Genomic DNA, 24,048 nt, shown 5'->3' on the forward strand with positions numbered 1-24,048 from the left:
CACTAACACATGGAATTAATGTGGAGGTCTTCACAAACACATTTCAGAACTATTTAGCTAGTACAAAACATATTTAATCCCCCTATTCTACAAAAGTTTTGTTTTCTTTTTTACTGATTTATAAATCATAGTTTTTGTCTACTTTTCCAGTAAGAAAAAATCTTTAAATATAAATAGATATTAACAAGTAACAAAATCTCATACAACATTAAGAGAACACATGTAACAAATTTGTTAACCATCTGCATACTTATGCAGATATACACACACCCTGGCAGAAATAGAAACAGTATGCGTTGTCTGTATGTTAACATGCGTGCGCATATGATGAAATATGATCGCCAGCACTTGGCCTTTTCCAGACATTCTAAGTGTATTTGGCCTTGTGGTCAGAGCAGATCTGAAAACATCACAAGCAGTGCCAAAGAGGAATGTGCGTCCATGTCTGCATGTGTTTCTGCATATGTACCCTAGGTCCATGGATTTCCTCCACCCAGTCTCAAACCCCGGGATCAAATTGGCTAAGCAAGTTTCTTTGACCGTCCCCAACTCAAGCACCTGTGAGAAAACCCTACAAACTCCCAAAGGCCTTTATTTTTGCAGGTGTTAAAAGTGTCTACAGCCTTTAATTCCAGTATTGCTTATTCGTCTGAAAGCAGAAAAAGGTGTTTGATCACATGTAAATGAAGTAGCTTATGTTGTACACAACCTTATGTCCAAAAACCACAACATGATGTTCCTTTGAACATGTTTGAATATTATTTCACTCTGCACTTAAGACTTTGTCAAAGTATTTGGAGGTTGAGGAATAAGTAGATTTTCTGTCAGAGAAAAGCAAAGAGGCCCTGAGGGTAGATCAAGGAACGTTGTTTTTCAAAACGTGCTTGTTCCCAGTGGTATGATCTTACATATATACATTCATACAATAAACCAAACCTTTAATATGTGTGTGTGAGTATGTGTGTGTTAGAACGAATCAGTCACCACGGATGCAGTCTCCTCTCTCACCAACCACAAAAAACCCATACGCCCCCTTCTCTCTTTTGCTCCAAACACCATTCCAGACATTTGGGTGGTCGGCGTAAGCTAAGCTTTGTTTTTCTTGCTATTCACACATTTTACAATCCTTCAAGGGGAACTTTTCAAAGCTCCCACCACAACTTTGAGTCTGATGTTTAGTTTGCTTTGATTTGAAAATATGTATTTATTTTCCCCGCTGTTGGCTAGATGATGACAGCTGACGTGTGTTTTGCAGGACGTGTGACATTTTAATGAGTCGGCCATTTTGGGCTGAGTTCCCAGCCTGGCATCTATCCCTTTCCTTAAAGAAAAAATATACTGGTTTAGATGCATACCAAACTGATGTGCATGTAGTTTGTTGTCCATACCAAGGGAAACCCTCCTCAGCATAAGTCTTTTGCTTTCAACCACAAAAAGTGTCTCCATTATAGTTCTCTCAAGAAGCAAGAAGACATGAACCAAAATGTTATGAAAATGTTTTAGCAAAACCACAAGTGAACCTGAAAAATCCATATAATCTGTCTCCAAAATGTCCACATACAATCTCTCTTCCAAACCCTAGTGAGCTGCCTACCTAGAAAGCATCATGGTCTCACTCCCAATGTAAGTTCTTCCAAAAAGCCAACAACATTATGTACCTCCAACTTGTTTTGGCTAAATACTTAAGCCCAAACTATACTTTTTTTTCATATTTTATGTTTTGTATATTTACAAGTGTCAAATTATTGTTGTTAGCTTAGCAACATGCTAACATCAAACTCTATTAGAATTAATTGAGAGTTATTTGTGTGATGTTGCTTATGTAGATTGTTCCAAAAAAATTATAAAATATCAACTATAAGTATTTGTGCTGCCTTAAAAATTTAAATCCAAGTTGTAACAAGTACACCTTCACATTTCATGTTGACTAAACTGAAAATTTAAGGCAGCACGAACACTTGCTTTTTTTTTAAGTTTAAACAACTTTATTTTATTTTTTTTACAGTGCAGGTTTCATGATTGATAGGATGTAAATGCAAATGTAGGAAGCAAGACTGCTCACTAGGTTTGGAAAAAGACTTTAACAAATCACACTGATCCCGAATTTCCAAAGTTCTCACTGAAAAGCACCCATCACCCTTGTTCTTGTTAAAACCCAACATTACCCTTTATAATTTGAATCCCTCAATAAAACTAGCCTATAAAACCAAAGAAACATGGAATGCTAGACTTTGATTGGTTTGGTGTTCATTGTAAGGTCTTATCTGTAATGAATTAGTTCTCTGAAGCTCTACATACAGTATTGTTTGCGTTAAAGCTTTGCTTAATGGCGTTATGCTGCATTGTCTTTAGCTGTTAAGCTACTTTGCACTGACAATAGCACTGAACCCGAGCAAAGGGGAAGGGAATCTTCTCTTGCTATTGTGCTGCTTCGCAAATTACTTAATTAGCAAACACGCAAACTGTCACTTCAAGACAATGTGTATTAGATACACAGTACATTATGTGTGCTTTGTGAGGTTTTGTGTACACGGCTCTTGTAGTAGCAGCACTTTAAGCTAATGCTTTGTTTAGAAGATTAGATAAAGGCTAGAAGAACTTCCTAGTTTGCCTGTTGGTGTCGATTTTAGTTTACAGTTCATTTCATCAGTTCTTCAGTCGTCCTGTTCCTAATGCTATTTTGCTTAGTTTTAAGGCTTTTTGCACTTATTTTCATGCTTTTTACACTGCAATCAGTATATATATTTTTTTTACAATAAAAACATCTAAAAAAAATCCTTTAAACAAGATCAGTTTACTTGAGATGCAATATTTAGTTTCATAGAATATATCTTGAATTGTTTATTTTTCCAACTCCACTGGCATTTTTTTTTCAAGCATTTATAAATCAGAAGTATGCTTAAAAAAAAAAATGAATACTGATTTTGCAGTGTATTTTTCACTATATTTTATGCTTCATGAGCACAAGTCATGTGAAACATCCCTGCCCTCTCAGGTAAGTGTGTATCATGACATGCCCTATGGGGTCTGTGTGTGTTTTTTGCGTAGTCATGCTGCCTTCGATGGTGTTGCATAAATCGACAGTGCAGCCGTACCAGCGAGGTTTCTACTGCGCGGACGACAGTATCCGCTACGCCTATAAAAGAAGCACTGTGCCTTCTTCTGTGCTGACAGCCGTGGGCCTCCTCCTGCCCGTTGCCAGCGTAAGTGCCCCACAGAGGGGCCTCAGACAGGGGACATGGGGCCAGGCAAGTGGGGTGACTGCATGGGAAATCAAGTCTTTTGAGAGAGTCATAATATTTTATAGCTGTTATGTAGCAGAAACTGCTAGTGCATTGTACCAATCATAGGCAGACATCAACTATATTTAGTCGAGCACTCTCTCAGAAACCGAGCTACCATGTCAGACCCCCCTCCCCTGCCTGGTTTTTCCCATAATCCTCGGTTGCCGTGTGCTGTGCTATGCTGTGCTGTGCCGCTACCTGCGTGTGTCTTTCTGTGACTGACCTGAAATCTCTTTCTCTCTCTCCCCTCTTCTCTCTCTCTCTCTCTCTCTCTCTCTCTGTGTGTGTGTGTGTGTTTCGCTGTAGCTACCCTGCCTTTCCTGATAATTGAAACTAGCACAATCAAGCCGTATCATCGCGGGTTTTACTGCAGTGACCAGTCCATCCAGTACCCGTATAAAAACGGGGACACCATAAGTGATGCCGTGCTCTGTGCCGCTGGCATTCTAATTGTCATCCTCTCTGTAAGTTATTCTCTTATATATATTCATATAAATCTACCACTGATTCATATAAACTTCCCATCTACATCCCTCATCCCCTATTAGATCAGTAGAATAACTGTAGAAATAAATAACTTTATAGCAAAGAATCCTACCCATAATCCTCTTTAAATCCATTAACCAGTCCACCCCATCCCATCTTTTCATTTAAAATATTTGAATAACTCAACATCAAGGGATTTATCATGGTCAGGGCTATCTCTATCTCTCTTTCTGTCTCAGTCTCGTTCTCTTTTTTTCTGTTCTGTCTTCTTTTGTCTGCATGTTTTGTGATGTTTTTTCTTAAAAACAGCAATGCAAAGTTACTGTTAAAAACTAAAGCTAAATAAAATGAAAAACTAGTTAAAAAGACTCACAAAAATGTAGAGTGTAGATCCATCTGGATAAGAGAATAAACTGCCCTCTTGCTGCTGAGGTGTTGAATTAGTAGACATTCACAGACTTTGTGACAGCTGGCGAAGGGTTAACCTCTCACAAATTAACCTAATCACCTGCAGGACACATGTAGGACGAAAAACAAGAAAGAAAGCAATGTCAAACCAGTGAAACTTCAAAACACTGTCTCAAAACAAAAATTCAACATCCCAGACAAGCCCCTTGTGGAATAAAGTAGTGAAGATGAGTGAAGTGGTCTTAAAGTACAAGCCCCTGAACACTGGCATACAACCAAACCGTGACTCCATGGAGATCCTATTTTGAGTCATGCGTGCCTTACTGTCTGGAGTAGCCATGTTCCCATGCTCAGCAATTCTCATGATTAAAACAAGGGCTGTGTGTATATATATATATATATATATGTGTGTGTGTGTGTGTGTGTGTGTGTGTGTGTGTGTGTGTGTGTGTGTGTGTGTGTGTGTGTGTGTGTGTGTGTGTCGGCACCCCTCACACAGCTGTAGTTAATTAGCAGTGTCTCCAGTCCTAGTTTGGTTAGGCCTCAGGGAAGGCAGCCCCTCACTACCAACACAACAGCGTTCCACTTGAGTTTAAAGAGGGAAAAAGAGAGAGAGAGAGATAGTAAATATCTCATTAAGGCATGGTTTGTGTACTTCATAGCCCATGCCTCTCTTCTCTAATTTATGTCCTATTGGTTTCAAATGGTGCAGACCTCTGTTTTAAAATCCCATGCTCTAACTGCTCATATGAAAGCCTTAACCGTTACAAACATAATATGTTCCATATCATTAAAATATCACCAGCAATAGGCAGGCCATGCTCAGTCATAACTCATGTTACTCGTTCCCTCATTTCTTTCGCTCAATTCTTATTGCTTTTTTGATTAGTGTGCTTTCCTAACTGCAAACTAATTTTGCATGTACATCTAACCTCACCCTGCATGTCCATGACCTGACCAATGAAATCTTGTGATATTATACAGTAACATTTTAATGTTTGTGGTGACTTCACAAATTTACCCTAATTTTATGATGTCATTTTAGCTCTGTTCCAAAACCTAGTGAACTGCCTTTCTTTCTAGTGTCTATATAGGTATCCTAACCATCATGGAACCTGATAAGTGAACGATTTGGAACGCTATACATAGGCAACAACTCCAAGCATCACACAAATTGGATCAACTCAGTTAATTTCAATAAAGTTTATTGTTAGCATGTTGCTAATCTAAGTGTTGATGATCTAATAAGCATAAAAATACATAAACACACATGTGTAAAATCTGTCTTTTTTACATTGCACTGAAAAATTTGATTGATAGTTTTGAGTATTGATAAAATATATTTATAATCAACATCTCTGCTCATCTACCATCTTGGATTGCGCAAAGATCAGTGGAAAAAAAAAATTCTCCGTTATTGGATTGGCTTTTTCGCAAAAGATATACGTATATGATGCTCTCTTGAAATTTCATTAGGTTTTGGAACAGAACCTGTATGTAGTAGTAATCTCAGCTGTCACTAATCTTTTGTTTTTGAAAATGAACCGTTCTCTAGATCGTGATTGGCGAATCCTACAGGATCCATTACCTGAACCAGGGCTCCAAATCTTTTGTGGGAAACCCATATGTCTCCGCCCTTTACAGACAAGTGGGTGTGTTCATCTTCGGCTGCGCCGTCAGCCAATCATTCACAGACATCGCCAAGGTCTCGGTTGGGCGGATGAGGCCGCACTTCCTAGATGTTTGTCAGCTTAACTACTCTACCATCAACTGCTCTGTGGGATATATTACTCAGTACAATTGCACTGGAGATCCCAGCAAAGTACAAGAGGCCAGGTGAGATATTTAGCACTCACATGCACATGGGTTCCCTTGCTTTGGTTGAAAAATTCAGCTGAAGGAAGAAATGTCATATATTGTAGATAAGAGCTGCACGATGTATCACTTGTACATAACGCGATGTGCATATCTGAATGATTTTAATAGGCTACTTCATATTGCAGATAGCAGAGAATAGACAGGGCACGCGAATGTTACTTACATGTGACTTGCTTGATGTTAAAAAGAGTTATTACTGTCTGTTCAGTTCAATTCAGTTCTCTGTCTCGGCTAATTGCACTTGAATGGTCAAATACATACATAGTTGCGTCCCGTCTTGGCGAGTATTCATGTAAACACAGTCGGTTATGTCTCAAGTCAACATAAACATTTGGTGAGCATTAGAGAATTTTGTTTATGTATTTATTTGCAAAATCTTCTCAATGGTGGAAACTTCCCAAGTAAATAAATGTGATGTATTTATTTTAAAATTAAAATGAACATTTTGATTAAATGCTCATTCATTTCTTTACAGGAAATCCTTCTTTTCTGGACATGCTTCATTTTCATTGTACACCATGCTGTACCTGGCTGTAAGTACATGCACTGACATAGTTTTTTTTTATTTACTAAAGAGCCGTTCATTCATGACTGTTATGTCTAGTATGAGAAGGGGACCCTCTATCGCCCCTCACCCTCCTCTGAGGGTGCCTCTGAGGGTCACTGTTATTTTCCTTGTTCATCCCCCGGATGGACACACTCCACCTGTTTTTATTTGTGCAGCTGTATAGACTTCCTTTCTCTCTGAAGTTTTCCTTCATTTCTCTCTCATTCCTTATGCTTTATTTTTGTTCTCTTTTTGAATGGGTCACACTCTTCTTCTTCTTTTAATACTAATTATGCAGAATCCCCAATGTAGCTTTACGTACACACAAAGCCAGATATCGCTCAGCCTCCCCGGAGTCTCTCACTGTATGTAAAGCCTCTTTCAAAGGCTTCAAACTTTCTCCCTTTCACATGCAATGCCCTACACTCCTCCCTATTATCTCCTCCTTTCTTCCTGCATCTAAATCATCAGCATCTCCATGGGCCCCTCCACCTTTCACTCTTTCAGATGGAAGGAGGTGGAGCCGCTCTGCTAATGGTGGTGGCCAGATGTTCACACTCAGTGTTTTGAGAGATTATTTGAGAAAAGGCAAAGATGGAATTAGGAGAGTGATTGAGAATATGTGTGTGTGAGGCCACAAGCCTGTTGAAACTCATGCAGGGTTCGTTCTAATGCTCTCAAAACAGCCATTAAATTAATGTGTGATTTTGACAGCTGGGCCTGGCGCCCGAAACACTGACCTGAACACTTCCTATACAAGAGGAAACCGTACGTTAAGAACCAGACCCCAGGCAGGTACTGTTGAGTGTTTTGTGACTAAAACAATCAGTTTTTACATTTAAACCTGCTGTATTTTAAACTATCACGATTAGCCGCAAGGTAGGAGAGATGTCAGTCAGTGTTACACATCATTAGTCATGGCGAAAAGCAAGCATCCTAAAAAGCTGAATTTCCAGCTTCAAAACCGATTTCAACATGTCTCACTGCTTGTACAGCATGTAGTCACTTGGTAATTTTAGGTCTGAATTATCATCTTGATTTTAAACCCTGGATTTGTCTCTGAGGGGCAAATTGTTCCGATGTTATAAAAAACCTTGGCTAGATTTCTCACAGCCAAAGCCAAAGTTTATTCAGACTCCATTATAAAATGTGAATAGACTATTATGGTAAGATACAGGGTGACTCTTTAAGATTGTTGTACCATCTGTTCTTGGCCTTCAGAGTTAAAAACAAGAGAATAATGATCAGATATAAAAGAACAAAGCATGATAAGCAGAATTACAAAGCTGAAATAAACTGAAGAACAAGAGAAACAAGTAAAGGAAAGTTTTCTCTGAGTAGGCATATCGAGCGATACCGTCTTATTGACTGGATCGTTCCCTTTCCTGGCCTCGCTCCCTGTAATTATCTCAGTCTAGCTGTCATGCTTCATGGGTCAGACGTTGAAATCATAATGAGAGCTCACACCAGTCTTGTGATCCCCTTTTATTTGCACACACGTAACCCAGGTCATAGCTAGACCGTCTTTGTTCTCACCAAATTGGCGAATGAGTCACAGTACCTCAAGACAGAACCCACACCTGTTCCGTCAATGACAACTTCTCACTTTTTCCGATGTTTCGATGAACATACCACCATACACACCATAATCGTTACATAATAACTAAGATAAATTTGCATTATATCTGTAATATATTTTCCCCTGTAGTTTTAAGGTTTGCATTTTTTAAGGCAAGTTGAAAACTTCTACCAAGCTGTAAAACGTTCACCAGTGCAGTAGATATATGTCAGTTTATTATTAAAGCAATATACAAATTAAAACCATGATTGATTTCTCATAATCATTGTTAAATCAAAGTAATGAAATTTTCTATTAAACTAACTGTAGTATTATTATTATTATTTTTATGAAGCAGCAGCCAAAACTTAAGAAACCACAACTGCCATTGTCAAAATTATATATAAGTATATAAAAAAAAAGAAATTACATGAAACAGATTTTTTTGGTAATGTATTGATTAAAAAAAATTAAAAATAAAAAATCTAACTTAAAGGTACAGCGGAGGATCTTTCCGAATTTTAGATAAGACCCGCCCTCTCCACTTTTTAAAAAGTTTGATTGATTCACCAGAATGTTGACAATTAGGAGGACCAATAGTATAGGCTATCCACCCGGAAGTAAAAAATCCTCCGCTATACCTTTAAGTTATATAACATTCAAAGATTTTTTATTTTTTTAAGTAATTAATACTTTTGTTTAGGAAGAATGCATTAAATTGATCAAAAGTGACAGTAATTTATAATAATGTTGCAAAAGATTTCTATTTCAAATAAATGCTGTTCTTTTAAACTATATATTTATCTAAAAACACTAAAAAATAGCACAAAAAATATTAAGCAGCATGTTTTCAACGCCAACTACTGGGGGATCAGGGTAGCGCAGGACACATTACACAGACTTTTCCTGTATCTTCTTGCAGAGAATAATAATAATAATTTGTTACATTTATATAGCGCTTTTCTGGGTACTCAAAGCGCTTTACATGGAAGGGAGAGTATCCTCAACCACTACAAATGTGTAGGATCCACCTGGAGAAGCCAGTGAGTGAGATTAAGGTCCTAAACTTTAAACTGAACGAGTGGAGCTCACATGGTTATGCAGTTGAATGGTGTATTCAGGGGTCTTGTGCACCACAATATCCATGCAGCTCAATACCAGAGTGGCTGGTCAACCTCATATGCTCATTGAGTTGGATCAGCATATCAGTTTGTTCTGGAGAGCAAGTGTATGTGGGTGTTTTTTTTTTTGTTTTTTTTTTATTTGTGGGCAGCAAACTGGTTATTTCCTAGCCTCTCAGTATAACCTTCACACTCATACTTCATGAGTTCTGGTTTGGCTGTGGTGTCACTGCACTTCTCAGAACACATGGTGACACAAGAAGCTTAAGTTTGCCATGGAGACCAATAGAAGAGGTGGTGAATGATAAAAGATCACAGGAAGAGTTGAAACGGGCACAAACCCATTTTGACAAGCAAATAATCTACCTGTTGTTTTTCAAAGGCTTATTTCTCTGTACGTCGTGGTCATTACCATGTGGTGAAGCTGTGTTGGCTTCGCTGTAATATTTTTGGACCTGAGATCAGGATAGAGAAGGTTTCAGTGGTGAAGTTTGACTCTTTTCTACCAGAACTGTGCAAATACACTTCAGAATGACCTCTAAAACCATGCACAGCAGCATGAAAAAGAGCTGCCTTTCCTATCAAAATATTGCAAAATAAGTGTAGTTTTATTCACACTCAACTTTTTTGTTAAGTTAACATGATTTATTATACCACATCTTGGTACCTCATGCTTTTTCTGTTTCCCATCCCAAGTTGGACTGAACATGCAATTTTGTGGCTGCTTGTATGACCTGAAGAAGTCAATAGGTGGGCTTAAAGGAACAACCTGTATGACTTTTCCATGCAATTACAATGAACTGAAATCCAAGTCTTCTGAAAATGATCGCTTTATATAATGAACAAATTAACTTTAGGCTTTTATTCGCATATAAACATTGATCAATGCACATATAGAGAGCGCATAGAATATGGTAAACAGAAGCTCAACTTGCTGAAGTATAACCGATAAGGTTTGTTCTAGCATTATATGCATCATATATAGCTATCACCTCTGAAGACTTGTTTTTGGATTTTTTTTTACTTTTTAATAGAATGAATAGCACAGTCTTCAGAATTTCTCCTTATCCTTTTTTGAACAACATGAATGTAAGTAAAATTACAGACTTTTTGAGAACTAATCCTTTAATAGCCCAGCAGGATCTTTTCTATTGTCCCATTTGATGCCTCTGTATCAGATTTGATGATAAGACCCAGATTGCCTTCAGGGAAGGGACTGAATGGAGACTGTCAGCAGGACAGATCATCTTATCTGCAAAAGGCTGTGTTACTACTCATGTGGGCACAGTGCGTGTGTATGTGTTTGTGTTTTGGATGTCGCTGAGGAATCTAAGACCACACCGTCTGCCTCTCCTGCTGCCACCACCTCACAAAGCACTGAGATGAGATAGCCATATACACAGCATCGTCTCTGATCGCAACGTCTGTGGCACGTTTGGCTTATCTGAGCTCTGATAGCAAGACGCTAAGAGGCAGATTTGATGGGCTGTATCTGAGCCCTGATGGTCCTCAGGCTTTGCTGCTCTTATCAGCTCTTGGATGCCTACGTGTGGAGAGGGACCCCTCTCTTGCCCTGAGGAATAGAGCCACTTTAAGAGTTTGGAGAAGTCACAGAGCTCATCTCTACATCTCCATACTCAGACATGCTGGCTTACAGCTTTAGAGATCAGCGTCAGCTGGACTCCCTGTGTGTCGAACGTCACCCCTCCATGACCTCTTACAGCCCAACATATACCAGGACTCTCTCTTTGCTCTTTTAGTGTAGAAAATATTTATATTAGGGATGTCGCAATGTTTTTGTGTGTTTGTGTGTATACAAATATATAACCGTGAATTCTTTTCTGAAACTGAATTCTTTTACACCACTCATTTGTGTGTAAATGAGCATATGGTGGATGTCATCCAGAGGCCCTAGTTGCCTTGTTTGTGTTGTGGCCACTTTTAAAGTGAAACGACAATAACATTCCGTGCTTTGTGCTGCATTGTGCAACAATTGCTGTTGGAGCGAAGGAGAGCATGAGAATGTCATTGTTGGCTCTAAGGCACTCAATTTTTTAATTTGGAGAGCCAAACTGCTATTTTATCTATGTATAGCTTTTATTTGTTAGGTTCATTTAGATGAAAACCCTTGAAGATGATCGAAAACCCTGGAAGCCTTCAGAAATAAATCGAACAATAAACATACAATTATGTTCTCAATTTGTCATCCGTGATGTGTAATGAAACGTCTTAAATCTTAAGGCAAAGAACATTTGATAAAAAGGGAAGGAAAAAAAAACAGGGATTACTCATGCAGATGGAAGTTCTTCATTTTAACAATCCTAATTTATTGATTCACTTTTGTAATTTTGTTTGCAGTCATGTGAGTGAATCTCTGACAGACATAGGCAGACAGACCTCTGTCTCCATAAGCCACAGATCTGCGGTTGAAGAACATTCCATTGCATTTATATGGCCTGATCAAAGACTTTATTGACACGTTTGTTTGTAAGTTCTCTGCAGGAACTTTTTTAGGGATAGGAATGCCAAGTGAATGAAAGTCTGTGGTTGAAATAGCTACAGCTACTTGGTTAGAAATTCCCTCATTGCTGCCAACATTGAGGCCAAGCTGGACCAAAATGAACATGAGTATGAATTTATTTATTTGTGTTTGGCCTAAGATGAACTTTAGCCATATAATCAAGCAAGTATCTCCATTTCATCTGTTACATCTAGCTCTTCTATTTAACCACCTTTAAACCCAACAGCTCATAAACAGTAGCGTGAGAGAAAGAAATGATTGCTGAATCAGGCAAAATGGCTGAAAGTTTTGTTTCAACATATTTCTGAAGACTTCCTGCTTTGGGCCACAATGTAAATTGAAATGAGACAGCAGGCCATATGTGGATTCCAGTCGATTTGAGGCACAAACGCACAGCCACACATAAACACACAGATGGTTATCGCTCTACCATCCTTCCGTTCTGAGGGATGTTTTTACGAGATAAGATTAATTTAAAATGATTGAAGAGGCCTCTATTTATCCAGTCTTACTGCCTCTGAGGTGGGTTGAACATATTTGGTGCTTGTAATCACTGGCTTTGTTAAATACACCGGACATCCAAACGACGTCACCTTTGGTGTCTGTGAATAACTCCAATCATTAATCAAAAGTTAATTTGCGAAGATTCGATGAGCTGCTTGTTTAGGCACACCCACATCGTCTGAGAACTTCATTCAGTAAGGAAACTCCAACTCCCTAACATCCTCAGGGAGGGATTCCTTCCTTTGTAGGAACACAATGCCTTCGGAGTGAGGAGAGAGCTGTTCAGGAAAGCAGACATGACCTTGTACACACCTTCGCTTGGAAGCTCAAAGCTCAAGATGGCTATTGTTTGTTTTGTCTAACAGATCGTAATGGGCCTGTGTGTTTATCTGTTAATGTCTGTGAGTAAGGGTGTTTTCAGAGATTTCTGTTGTCTGCTGTGGTTCCGAACATAATGGAAGTTTTCCTTCTCGTGTGGTGATTGATGATTAAAGGAGGGTGATGAGTACAGGGTCCTTGACTTGACCCAGTTTGAAGGGTTTCAGGACTGATGGGCCGCCGGAGCGTCTTCAACAGTTTGTCCTCCTGACCCCCATCCTCCCCTTGTCTTTATAACCCTCAGTTAATTTGTTTTCTTACCCTAAAAAGCCTTCCTGTTCCCAGAAAGCAAACTCTATAAGGGGTCCTTGGATTTAGGTGACTAGAGAAAGAGAGACCACATCCCTAGTTTGTGGGGGTTACATTTTTCTTTTTCTCATTCTCTGCTCAACCCCTCAATTACTCTATTTCTCTTCACCTGCCTTTGGTTTTCTCTCATTTCTCTACCTTTTTTATATGTCTCAGCTGTTTTGTAATATAAACACAAGTTCTACAAATGTTACCATTGTTTAAATTGCTTTCCATCTCTTTTTCTTTAGTTCTACCTGCAGTCTCGGTTCACGTGGCGAGGAGCCCGTCTCCTAAGGCCCCTCCTCCAGTTCACCTTGCTAATGATGGCCTTCTACACCGGCTTATCACGTGTCTCTGATCACAAGCACCACCCCACTGATGTCTTGGCTGGCTTTGTCCAGGGAGCCCTGGTGGCCTACTGCATAGTGAGTACATATTTGTATTTCATTCATTAGATATGTTTCAGGTTTCCAAAAAAGGTTTAGTATATTTTTAGGAGACCAGAGTCTGTTGTGGAGTCAATCTTGAATTTGTCTTTTTTGGTCGGAAAGTATACCAATCTGGAAATGTCCTACTTTATGACATTTGATAACCACTGGCCTTGATCTTCTTGTCTTCACATCATCTGGATTGTTTAATCAAATTGGTGAACAAGCAATTTTACACCGTGTTAACACCAGAAGAACTAATTAAACTTTCCTTTCGTAAATGTGCTGGCAATTATCAGCCTGACGAGTTTGACATTATAGCATTTTTTCCTTGTTTTTATCTGTCACTTTGAAACTTGAAAATATTTTTCTTTTACTGTAAATGTAGTTTGTGAGAGTCCATTATTATGTCAAACTCAACTAGAGGCAGATTTATCTGATTAAGAACCATTAAGAACAGTCTTTATCTGGTGTCATCTGGTAGTGAAGACAGAAGACCATCCAGAGTTTGAGGTCAGAAGAGGATCTGGAATATCTAGAACTAGACCACAACATTCTCCAGACCCCACCCTCTCTCTTTTTCACCCCTATCCACAAAACTACTCATCCATCACAGTGAAGCATAAACTTTTTCTTACTAATGCAGAGCATATTGTCTCAATTGCACCATTACCAGCTCCCAAATGAAAGGGGAGTGGGGGGTGGTGGAGTTTGTGGAAAAAGGAATTTTACACTTCATAATTGTGGCACGTCACACTCGTCAGTGCCAACTTTCCCTCCAGTAAGCAAAGCTTCATGTTGCTGGATTTACTGGATTGTGTTTGGGAAAATTGAGTCTGCTGAACTGACTGTTCTCAATAGGAGAAATGACAAGTTTATTCGTTATTTTGAGAAACAGGATGTTTTCTGTATCGTAAAGGGGGTGGCGGAAATATTTGAGGCCCACAAGTTTGGGTGGGGGTAGGGGGTTGTTGGGTTGGCAAGAGACAGGACCTCTTCCCCCAGATATCACCCCATCTTAATTATTACAACAACTGAGGGAAAAATATCTAAATTGTTAGTGTTAAATATTAAGTTGTGTTTCTCATACATCAAAATACAATTTCCAGAATGTCCTAGGAGTGTCTTTCTTCAGTTTAATTGGTTGTGACAGAGCACAGTTTTTATGGTACACAGATGTTGGCCAAACATCTTTCTACTGGTACATGAACCTCCAAAACATTTAATCGTAAGTCCTTGAATTTGCTGAACCTGTGTGGTTCACTTTTCAGTTGGCTCTAGTCTTTATTTATTGGCATTTCAATTTTTCCAAGAGTAGTTTTAGGTATTTGCCAAGCCTTTAATAACCTCATTAAGAAGAACATTTTTAGTGAAACAGTCTTGTTTGCTTGAATTAACTATCAGCTTCTGATGGACATCTTTGTGCTCATCAGGTTCAAGGTGTAGGATACAGTCTTTGAAACCTGGAGAAATTTCTTCCCAGTGTGGAAAAACTAAACAATAGCAGATAAGTTCAAATAGAAGAGAACAGAAATTAGATCCTTTTCACTACAGATCAAGGCGCCTATGTACTTGTTTTTAATGAGCCTACATTTGGAATCTGTTCTGCTCCCCATCTGTGAACGCTTTAGAGGCCCAATTAGATTATCTCTAATAACCAAAGCTCAGATGGAGCCTATAGAGGTAAAGTAAGGTACATGTCTTTAGAAGAAAAACGGACACATGGTAACATGCCAAAGTTATGTCCCAATACTTTACGGATTGGTTTTTCACCGTGAGCTGCAGTGTACCTTATTCAAACTTCTCAGCTAGTAGTCTCCGACAGTTCATGGTTGGGAGGTAAAACATTTATTTTAAGCTTGACTATAGGTGCTGATTACTGCTTAAGGGGGTTGTGTTTAAAGACGTTTAAAGGTTGTAAGTGCTCTGGGTTGGTATCCAACTGGCTGGCTTCAAAGAAAAGGTGGAAAGTTACAGGTCTTGCTGAGTTATGGCCTTATTGCAAAAACTGATTACAGACTTTTACCGCATGTTGCATACTAAAGAGGATCAGGTCGCAAGGTGCTGTTAGACCGTGATGCCCACAGATAACTGATCTCAAAACAGCAATTAATGTCAGTCTGCCTTCAAGCAGCACAATGCTAACTAGGCCATCAGTTTCGTTTAATCTTCAAAAATTCCAATTCGTTATACTCAGGCCTGGTTTGTATCAGAGATTTTGGCAAGATTCACCGTTACGATCGCTGAAGTCAAGCAGCTTGGCATATGTTTAGCTGTGATACTTAACTAAAAGAACCCTTGAGATTCAGACTTCAGAAACCACTTTTTCCTTCTTTGTCTTTTGGACTGTTGACTGCGGCCACATCCTCCAGGTCTTCCTGTTGGAGAGTGGCGTGAGCTGTTTGTTCATGTCATCAAACACGGCCCACTTTCTAAGCTGCTGACATGGATGGAGAGAGTGTGAGAGGTTGGCTGCTTGTAAGGCTCGGTTGCAGAGGTGTTTCCTGCAGGACTAGACAAGGGTGGAAACAGCTGGAGGCCAGCGCTCAAACAGCCTTTTCCTCTTTCCACTCTCTCTACATATCCACAGCACCCTTTGAGTTTCCTCACCACAACAGATCCTGGTCAATGGTATCCCACCATTCCTCAAGAGCACAGAGGGTCATGTTCAATATTCTGGACTCCAATTCCTCCTACAATAATAGTCCATAGCTAAGTTCTTCTGGACTGGCTTTGGTGGCAAGATGGTTGTCCTGATATCCTATCACTCTCTCCCATATGTCAGGCCTGAGCTTCACTCTTCTTTATTTTTTTCTCCATTGGCCGCCACAACACTCTTGTAGCCATGGTAACGGAGACCATCTCAAACCGAAAATAGTGTGGTTGTGTGTAAGAAGAATGGAAATTTTAACAGTGTTATTAAACCTTACTAATGTTACGCAGGAGAGCGAGCAGCCAAAACACAACTTGGTCTCCACAATTATTATGCAGATGTGGCTCAGTGCCTGAAGCTACAATTTAAGACACATGCATAACATAAGCAACACACGCTCACACATAATCATGTGCTGTGTTTGGCACTTTTAGGATCAGGCACACCCAAACCAATGGAGGACCACACATAAGTGTACACACCCATGACATCTATGAACCTGTTCACAGTTAAGTTGAATCCCATAAAGCCATGAGTGAAAAGCGACAGAAGTTCAGTGAGGTTCATTTGAGACTAGATTGGATTGGTGGTTGGTGAGCCCTGGGATCCAAAGTGTATACATTGTTGATGTTTTGACTCTCTGGCAAATGTTGGATGGTGACAAATTGTTTGCTGTCATTTCCTGTCTGATTAAGTGAATGTCTGTGAGAGTGCCGGGGTGGAGCAGTTAGCTTGCCATGTAGATGATGTCAAACCACTTTAATAAAATATAATACAGAGACGGAGACTAAAATAGTACATTAGGCAACTTGACGCCCTAGTGGTTTCACATGTTACACTTTTTAAAGAGAAAGTGTCACAGAAAACACCATTTTGATACACCTGGGCGGCAAGCACAGCAGATTCCACCATAGCCGTTGCCTGTTGCATAGCGTGTACGTGAATGTGGGGGAGGCATCAAGAAGGGGTCGTGTTTGTTTTGTTTATTTCATCTATCAACAGTGTTTACCAGAAATTGATTACATCACCTCAAAGGTGAATTTTAATTCTTCCTTTAGATGCAGTTAGTGTTACCGCAATAAGGTCAACGCACAGCCACAGGCTTAGACAAACAAGAAAAACCGCTTCCTGGTGCTGACTGAGCATTTGAGCACAATGGAGTGAGTTTGCTGTGGAAGAACACTTTCAGACAGAGGGCTATAACACAGGAAGCACTCACCCCGTGATACAGGTTCATTTGCTGCCTGTGATTATTGTGAGAGATGACTTGATGTCATGTTGGACAGTACCGCTGAATGCCAGATTGCAGCTGATGGCACATAATTACATACAATCTAATACAATCTAAAACCAAATTGTATTAGTCTTACTCGCATACAGTGACTGCAAAAAGTATTTGACACTTTGTGAAAAAAAAAAAAAATCCTGTAACAAATTGGCATAAAAAATGCAGCTATGGTTTCCAGAAATTCAATGTAAAAGTATACAGTGACATTTTTCAGGTATTAAAGGATTGCATATTCATACCTGAATATTTTACAACTTGAACATTTTACTTAAAAATGTACTGATAACCAACATAATAATACAACAGATGGTAAAATAGGTGTTCATCGTAAGTGTCCTGCCCGTAAATCGTGGCCAATACTCATATATAGACGGTTCAGAGTCATGCACACAAAGACTAATGAACAACAACAAAAAACATAAATGAGTAGAAAAAAAGTATTTATATAGAAAATGTGATGCCACGCTGGGAATGCCCTTTTATTATTCATAGTTTTTACTTACAAAACCATACATTTGTAAAATGGCATATAACGTGAAAGTTTTGCATTTTCAGTTTTTCCTGTAAAAATTACTATTTTGTGCATTCGTTTTGCTTATGCACTTGCCATTTAAAAGCCCATATCAGACATGCTTCCTCTTATATTGAAATCCTCCATAATTGCAAACAAGCAGAGGTTCTAGATCCAGTTTCCTGATGTCATTCCAGTGCAATGTAAAGGTCACTATGGAAATGTCATGATCTTTCTGGCATGCTTTTACTCATATGGGCAGAAGACCCTCACAGGAGGCCCTATAGGATTAACTCATCCACTGTAACCTTTGGATAAAGCGCTCTTTGTATGCGAGCATGGAGTCTTTCACTGAGAGGATATCTAAGAAACAGCTGCTGGAAAGATGATTCCAGAATTCTGATGGCCTCTGTAAGGCTTTCTGTTCACTTTCTATCTCTTTCCACGCACACACTTACAAACCTGTTGATAGTCACAGTTTGCTTACTCAGGCCTGTCACTCACATAACCAAATAGGAAATCCCTTCTTTTTTTTTTTCTTCTTTTTTTTTTTACTCTGTGTGCAAGTCTATGTGTGCTTTTTCTTACCCCTTGGCATCGTCCAAGGGCAGTGCATCGCTGCGGCTGACAGCAACACCTGAAGCGTGTCAGGACAATTTAGCTGACCTCTTTTCCTGTCACACACTGGCCCCATACTCTTCACACACTCATAAAGAGGGCGCGTGTTTACGCATTGGCAGGCTTTCTGGAATCGGTGATTCCACGTTGCTGTGGTCCAGCTCAGCTGTTCTGCATGCTTCAGTAACATTCATGGTGTGTAGACGGCTAAATATCCCGTAGGCCTCTCCTATGCCTGCATTACTGTGAAAGCATCCCGTCTTTGGCATGGAAGGCCTGTGGCTCAGACTTGTATATTTTCAGCTCTTTGTAAATCCATTGGATGCAAGCCTAGTCTAATGCCAAGGGCACACTTCCTTTCTTCCCCTCCCCGGTTTCCTGTTTTGTCAGTGATGTCATTAGAACCCAAAGAGAGGGTTGTCGGGCATCTCTCTTTGACAACAAAGTTCTTCCCACGCCAAGTGAGACCATTAATACTGACCTCACTCCCCACTCCCTCACAGTCGAAGACTGAAACAAAAGAACTTTCCTCTTTATCTTTACTACTGACTCAAGGCGTTGGCCGCTCTTATCAGTGTGTGACTCATATCCATATGTCACGGGCGATGAAATGCCAGCTTTTATGTCATCTGACATTTCAAAGGCCATATTGCTCATTTGTGGCCAGTAGAACATGCAACAATGCTTCCAAAATATGTGTCTGAATAGGGGTAACTGAGATGTTTAATAATATGCTGGTTATTTAGCTCCTCTACTCCTTCTATTGCAAAGTCATCCCTTCCATCCCAAAAAAACAAACACTGTTTTCATGAACTGCTCCCTACATAATACGATAGTCCAAGTAACTAATATAGATCAAATGTAACAAAATGAAGGGGTTATAGCGATCACTAAAGGGGGAACCAAAGGAAAAAAAAAACATATATTAGGAGTATGCAGATCCCCAGTATATCCACTGATAGACGCCTGCTTTCAAACGCTCCCCTGTGTCTCTGTGTAAGCACTCGGCGAAGTTTTTGAAGCGTTGATCATTATAGCCAATCACAGACACAGGTGTTGAGCGCATGAACACAATGGCCAATCAGAGGTCTTTAAGAATCCATTCAACAACACTCAAAATGCCAGAGGGAAATGTTGGTTTTGTCATATTTTTAACACTAACACTGTCACTATCACTGACAACCATTTTTTGGGTGTATTACAATCACACTCTGTGGATAATGTGATTTGATTTGCATCCTTAGTTTTCTGGGAAGACTTTGGTTCTCAAATAAATGATCTAATTATCTTTTTCTTTCTCTTCTTCTAGGCCTTTTATGTATCAGACCTCTTCAAACCCAAAGCCAAGGCTGCCACTCCACCTCCCTCGCCAATCAAGAAAGAGCTCCTCCCCTCCTCTGACATCATAGAGAGGAACAACCATCACAACATGGTGTAGGAGGGAGGGAACGGGAGGATCCGTCTGTAATCTCCCCATCCCTCACCCCCTCCCCCCACCCCTGAAGAAACCAGAACAGCCACCTGTGACAGAGGAGCTATGGCCTAGCTGACACCTCCTCTCTCTCATCTGACAGTAGAATGTAGGGACAGGACAGAGACAATCCTATTGACTCTTATTATGACTTTATAATGACCTCACTATCCTAGAGCCCAATCCGGAAGGCAAAACCGACACAAAGCTAACAAAGAAAAGTGATTTCTCCCTCGAAATATTGCGTAATTTGTTACGGAGAATGAATTCAGCTCGGGCAAACCGGCCCATTGACGAAAGTAATACACAGAAATATACGAATGTGTAAACGAGCGACAACGAAAGGAAGGAGAGAGTGAATGTGAGGCTGGTCATGTGACCAGCGCTTCTCTCTTTCCGACCGTCTCTTTCTATTGTCTCTGTGGCCTTTCAGTAACCGCATAGGACAACAAATTCCTTATTAATAGGAATGATTCGTTTTACCTGCGATGTAATTAGCACAGATATATTAACAATATAAAGAAGAATAACTTATAGCACTATATCCAAGTTCATTGTTAAATGTCACCACTCGCTATCTGAGAAGTGTAGCTTTGAGAAGCTTGATGAAGGTCTGTACACGAGATCAACACCCATCAAAGCTGATCTTGTTACCCGAACAGTGGCCTAACTGCATTTTAACGGGTTTTAAATGGAGGGTGGGTGGGTACGGGACTTTTTTTTTATATAGATAAAAGACTGATTTCAAATAGATTTTTATTTTAGTAAAAGATTTCACGATGCCCGAACTCTGGGGGCGTGGCTGAGCCGTGCCGCCTCACTGTCTTCTGATTGGTCAGAGCTAACGCAGGGGGCGGAGTTAGATGTTGGGGAGGATGGCGTAGAGTTCTGTCTCGCCACCACGGTCGCTGGGATTGATTCCCACTGACTGCACTGGCACATTTTTTTTTTCTTTTTTTGGAACTGGGAACGAGCCTCTTCCGCTGGCTGGTTTGATCTCTTTCCCTTCCGACTGCATAATCACTCAACTCTAGTTGTGTGTTTTTACCCATAATGCCACCTGTGCCCTCTGCCTGTCCTGGCAAGAGTCAAACTACCCCAAACCCTGACGGGGTTAAGGGGATGTGGGGTCCTTCAGCAGGATTCTCTGTCTCACGTTTGCGTGTGTTTATATGTGTCGCGTGTGTTTCTGCAGCCGGTCCTGGTGCAGTTGGCCGTTACCATGTGAAGAAACTTAAGAAAACTGTGGACTTTTCTTTTTTTTTATATATATATATGCCTTTTCTTAGCCTTTGTGATCCTATCGTGATGATGTCTACTGTCCCCACTAACAGCTGTACAATAATGCCTGACTATTACAGAGAACACATCCATACAACACAACTCAAGCTCTAAATGTGTTGCACATCCCTCCCATTGTATAGTCCGTCCTATCATTTCAACAAACCGTTTTATTTCTCTCTCAGAAGTATATAAATAATGTATAGATCACTAAAATTAACTATGTAAGATATTATTTCTGAACGTGTTTAGATATATCCACTATGAATCTAAAAAGCAATGTGTCATGACCTGTGTTATTTACAAAGTGCTGCTTTTATGAGCATTGATTGACAGATTTTTGTATTTAGGTAACTAAAATATTGTAGATTTGTGATAGTACGTTTTTAATAAGCATTGAATAAAACACATTCAATTGTATCAAATTCACTATTAGTATTTTTGTATTGTCTCATTTTGTACAAAAGAAATAATAGCAAAATGTTTTTTTGTTTTTTTTTTCTGCTAAATGTACTTAGCTCTAATACATGTGCTTTTAAATAAAAGCTCATTATAAACAACAAAAAAAGTGTTTGGTTTCTTATTGAGTGAAATTGAAATTGTCCTGTTTTCGATGAGTAAAACCCATTCATTTCTAACAGAACATTGTTTCTTAATTGATTCTATTTTAATATATATATATCTTTTTAAAACTGAATTTTCAGCATCATTACTCCAGTCTTCGGTGTCACATGATCTTTCAGAAATCACTCTAATATGCCGATTTGCCGCCCAAGACACATTTCATAGTATCAATGCACAGTTGTGCTACTTATTATTTTTGTAGAAACCATGATACTATTTTCAGGATATGAAGTACTTTTTTGGAGCAATGTAAAGTCATTTGATCAATTTAATGCATGCTTGCTGAATAAAAGTATACATTTCTTTAAAAAAAACTTACTTCCCCCCACTGTGTCTTAATGAATGTTTGATATTATTCTTGTGAATACTGTGTTATCATCAATGTGAAATTGTCCCAGTATTAAATGAGTAAATCACATTAGTTTCAGAAAGAAACATTTTATGGCGTATTGCGTGTGTTGCTTAACTGCCCGTCATAAAAAAAAAGTTTGAAAAAGAAGCTAAATGAATTGTCTTGGAATGAAATAATAAGATTTTAGTACCGTCAGCATGTTTCAATCAGGGCTGGGCGTTCTTGTTTTCCTAGGACTAAGAAGACTGACTTCATATTTTGGCTGTGTTGAGGAGCCATGATCATAATTTCTAATGTTAGGCTCCCTGATGGTGGCACGCTGTCATATTCTCCACTGTTATGAAGTCTTGAAACATCACCGTATAGCTGAAACATCTCTACAAATTACTCTAAAATGCAACTAACCAATCAAATTGAACGGTTTAATAAGGGAAAATGAATGCCGCCAAAGGCTGGTGCGTTGAATTGTGGGTACGTTACATCAGTGGGTTGGGTTCGGGCCAGGCTTTTGAGGTCTTTGCTGATGGATCGAGGCGATGGCACTGAGAGCTGTTCTGGTTCTGTGGTCATGTTTGGCTGAGGGAAGGGGAGCCGGGGAGGCCTGTAGGCAGGACTGATGCCAGTACCGAAAGAACACTAGGGACGTTCTGCCTCAGCACAGGCTGTTTTTCTAAGTTGCAAAGGCTGGGCTATTTTGCTGGTTTTGCACTGACATCTACACTAAGCCACCAAAACTAGTCCTGCCTCTTAAATGGGCCATCAGGTTGGAACTTTTCACCTTAATTAACCTGATTAGAAGACAGATTATAATACAACAACAGCGTTTTGGGTCTTTGATCAATGTTTATAGGTGAATAAATTCAATCTGTTCATCATATAAAGCGATTGTGTCTCTTCAGAAAATTTTTAATAAATCGCTCAAATCATATAGAAAAGATTTATAATCTCTTTATGAACTTTTTGAAGTGTCAGAGTGGTAGTTGTGTAGCTGTCAATGGAGGAACAGAAATCTTTCAGATTTCATTAGAAATGTCTTCAAGTTCCCCTGTAGTCAATCCCTTTAAATTCACCTTTGATCAGCAAAATGACATATTTAAAGTCCCCCTGTGGTGAAAATCAAGTCTTTAAAAATGTTTGTCTATGGTGTTTTTAACATGATTTTAGACAAACCAGGTACAAATTCATAAGTCAACACCATTGCTGAGTAATTTCTCCTTAAAACTGCAGTGAACCAAAGACAGTCTCAAAAGCACGGTTTGAAATCGCTGGTGTTTCTGATGCCACAAACTACCTTGTAACCAATCAACGAGTGATCGTCAACGAGTTGATCTCTGAGCTGGTGTGAGTGGACAGAGTGGAGACGTGGCTCATTTACATATTTACGCGGAACCATGAATATGCCAATTAGCCCCACCTCCACTCACACCAGCTCAGAGATTCACTTGTTGACGATCACACGTTGACCTGATTGGTTACAAGGTAGTTTGTGACGTAAGAAACACCAGCGATTTCAAACTGTGTTTTTGAGACTCACTGCAGTTTTAAGGAGAAAATACTCAGCAATGGTGTTGACTTATGAATTTGCACACGGTTTGTCTTAAATCATTTTAAAAACGCATAGACATAAACAACATTAAAAGCTTGATTTTCACCCCAAGGGGACTTTAATATGTGTTCAGAAGATGAACGAAAGACTTGCAGGTTTATAACGACGTGAGGGTGAGTAAATTATGACAGAATTATAAATATTCGGTGAACTTACCCTTTAATACAATTGCATTTTTCCAATTTTATAACTGTCTTAACCACAGTAGCCCCCGTAATGCCTCCTCTACTGCACTGCACC

General features: G+C 39.5%; 1 protein-coding gene across 2 annotated transcripts in view; it reads left to right on the forward strand.

The window, feature by feature from the left end:
* plpp3 (phospholipid phosphatase 3) overlaps nt 1-20,003 on the forward strand; it is a 37,631-nt gene extending 17,628 nt beyond the window's left edge. The window contains exons 3-7 of one of the 2 annotated variants that reach the window (XM_081379507.1): nt 3,049-3,203; nt 5,734-6,014; nt 6,532-6,589; nt 13,225-13,401; nt 19,784-20,003. In XM_081379507.1, the coding sequence (XP_081235633.1) occupies nt 3,049-3,203; nt 5,734-6,014; nt 6,532-6,589; nt 13,225-13,401; nt 19,784-19,912 (800 nt within the window). In that variant the 3' untranslated portion in view covers nt 19,913-20,003. Of the gene's footprint in view, nt 1-3,048; nt 3,204-3,590; nt 3,749-5,733; nt 6,015-6,531; nt 6,590-13,224; nt 13,402-19,783 lie in introns of both variants that reach the window. The other variant, XM_081379506.1, reaches the window with a different exon arrangement.
* The last annotated feature ends 4,045 nt before the right edge of the window (nt 20,004-24,048 follow it).

The sequence above is a fragment of the Scardinius erythrophthalmus genome (assembly GCF_964197995.2).
Source record: "Scardinius erythrophthalmus genome assembly, chromosome: 11".
NCBI classification, from domain to species: domain Eukaryota; kingdom Metazoa; phylum Chordata; class Actinopteri; order Cypriniformes; family Leuciscidae; genus Scardinius; species Scardinius erythrophthalmus.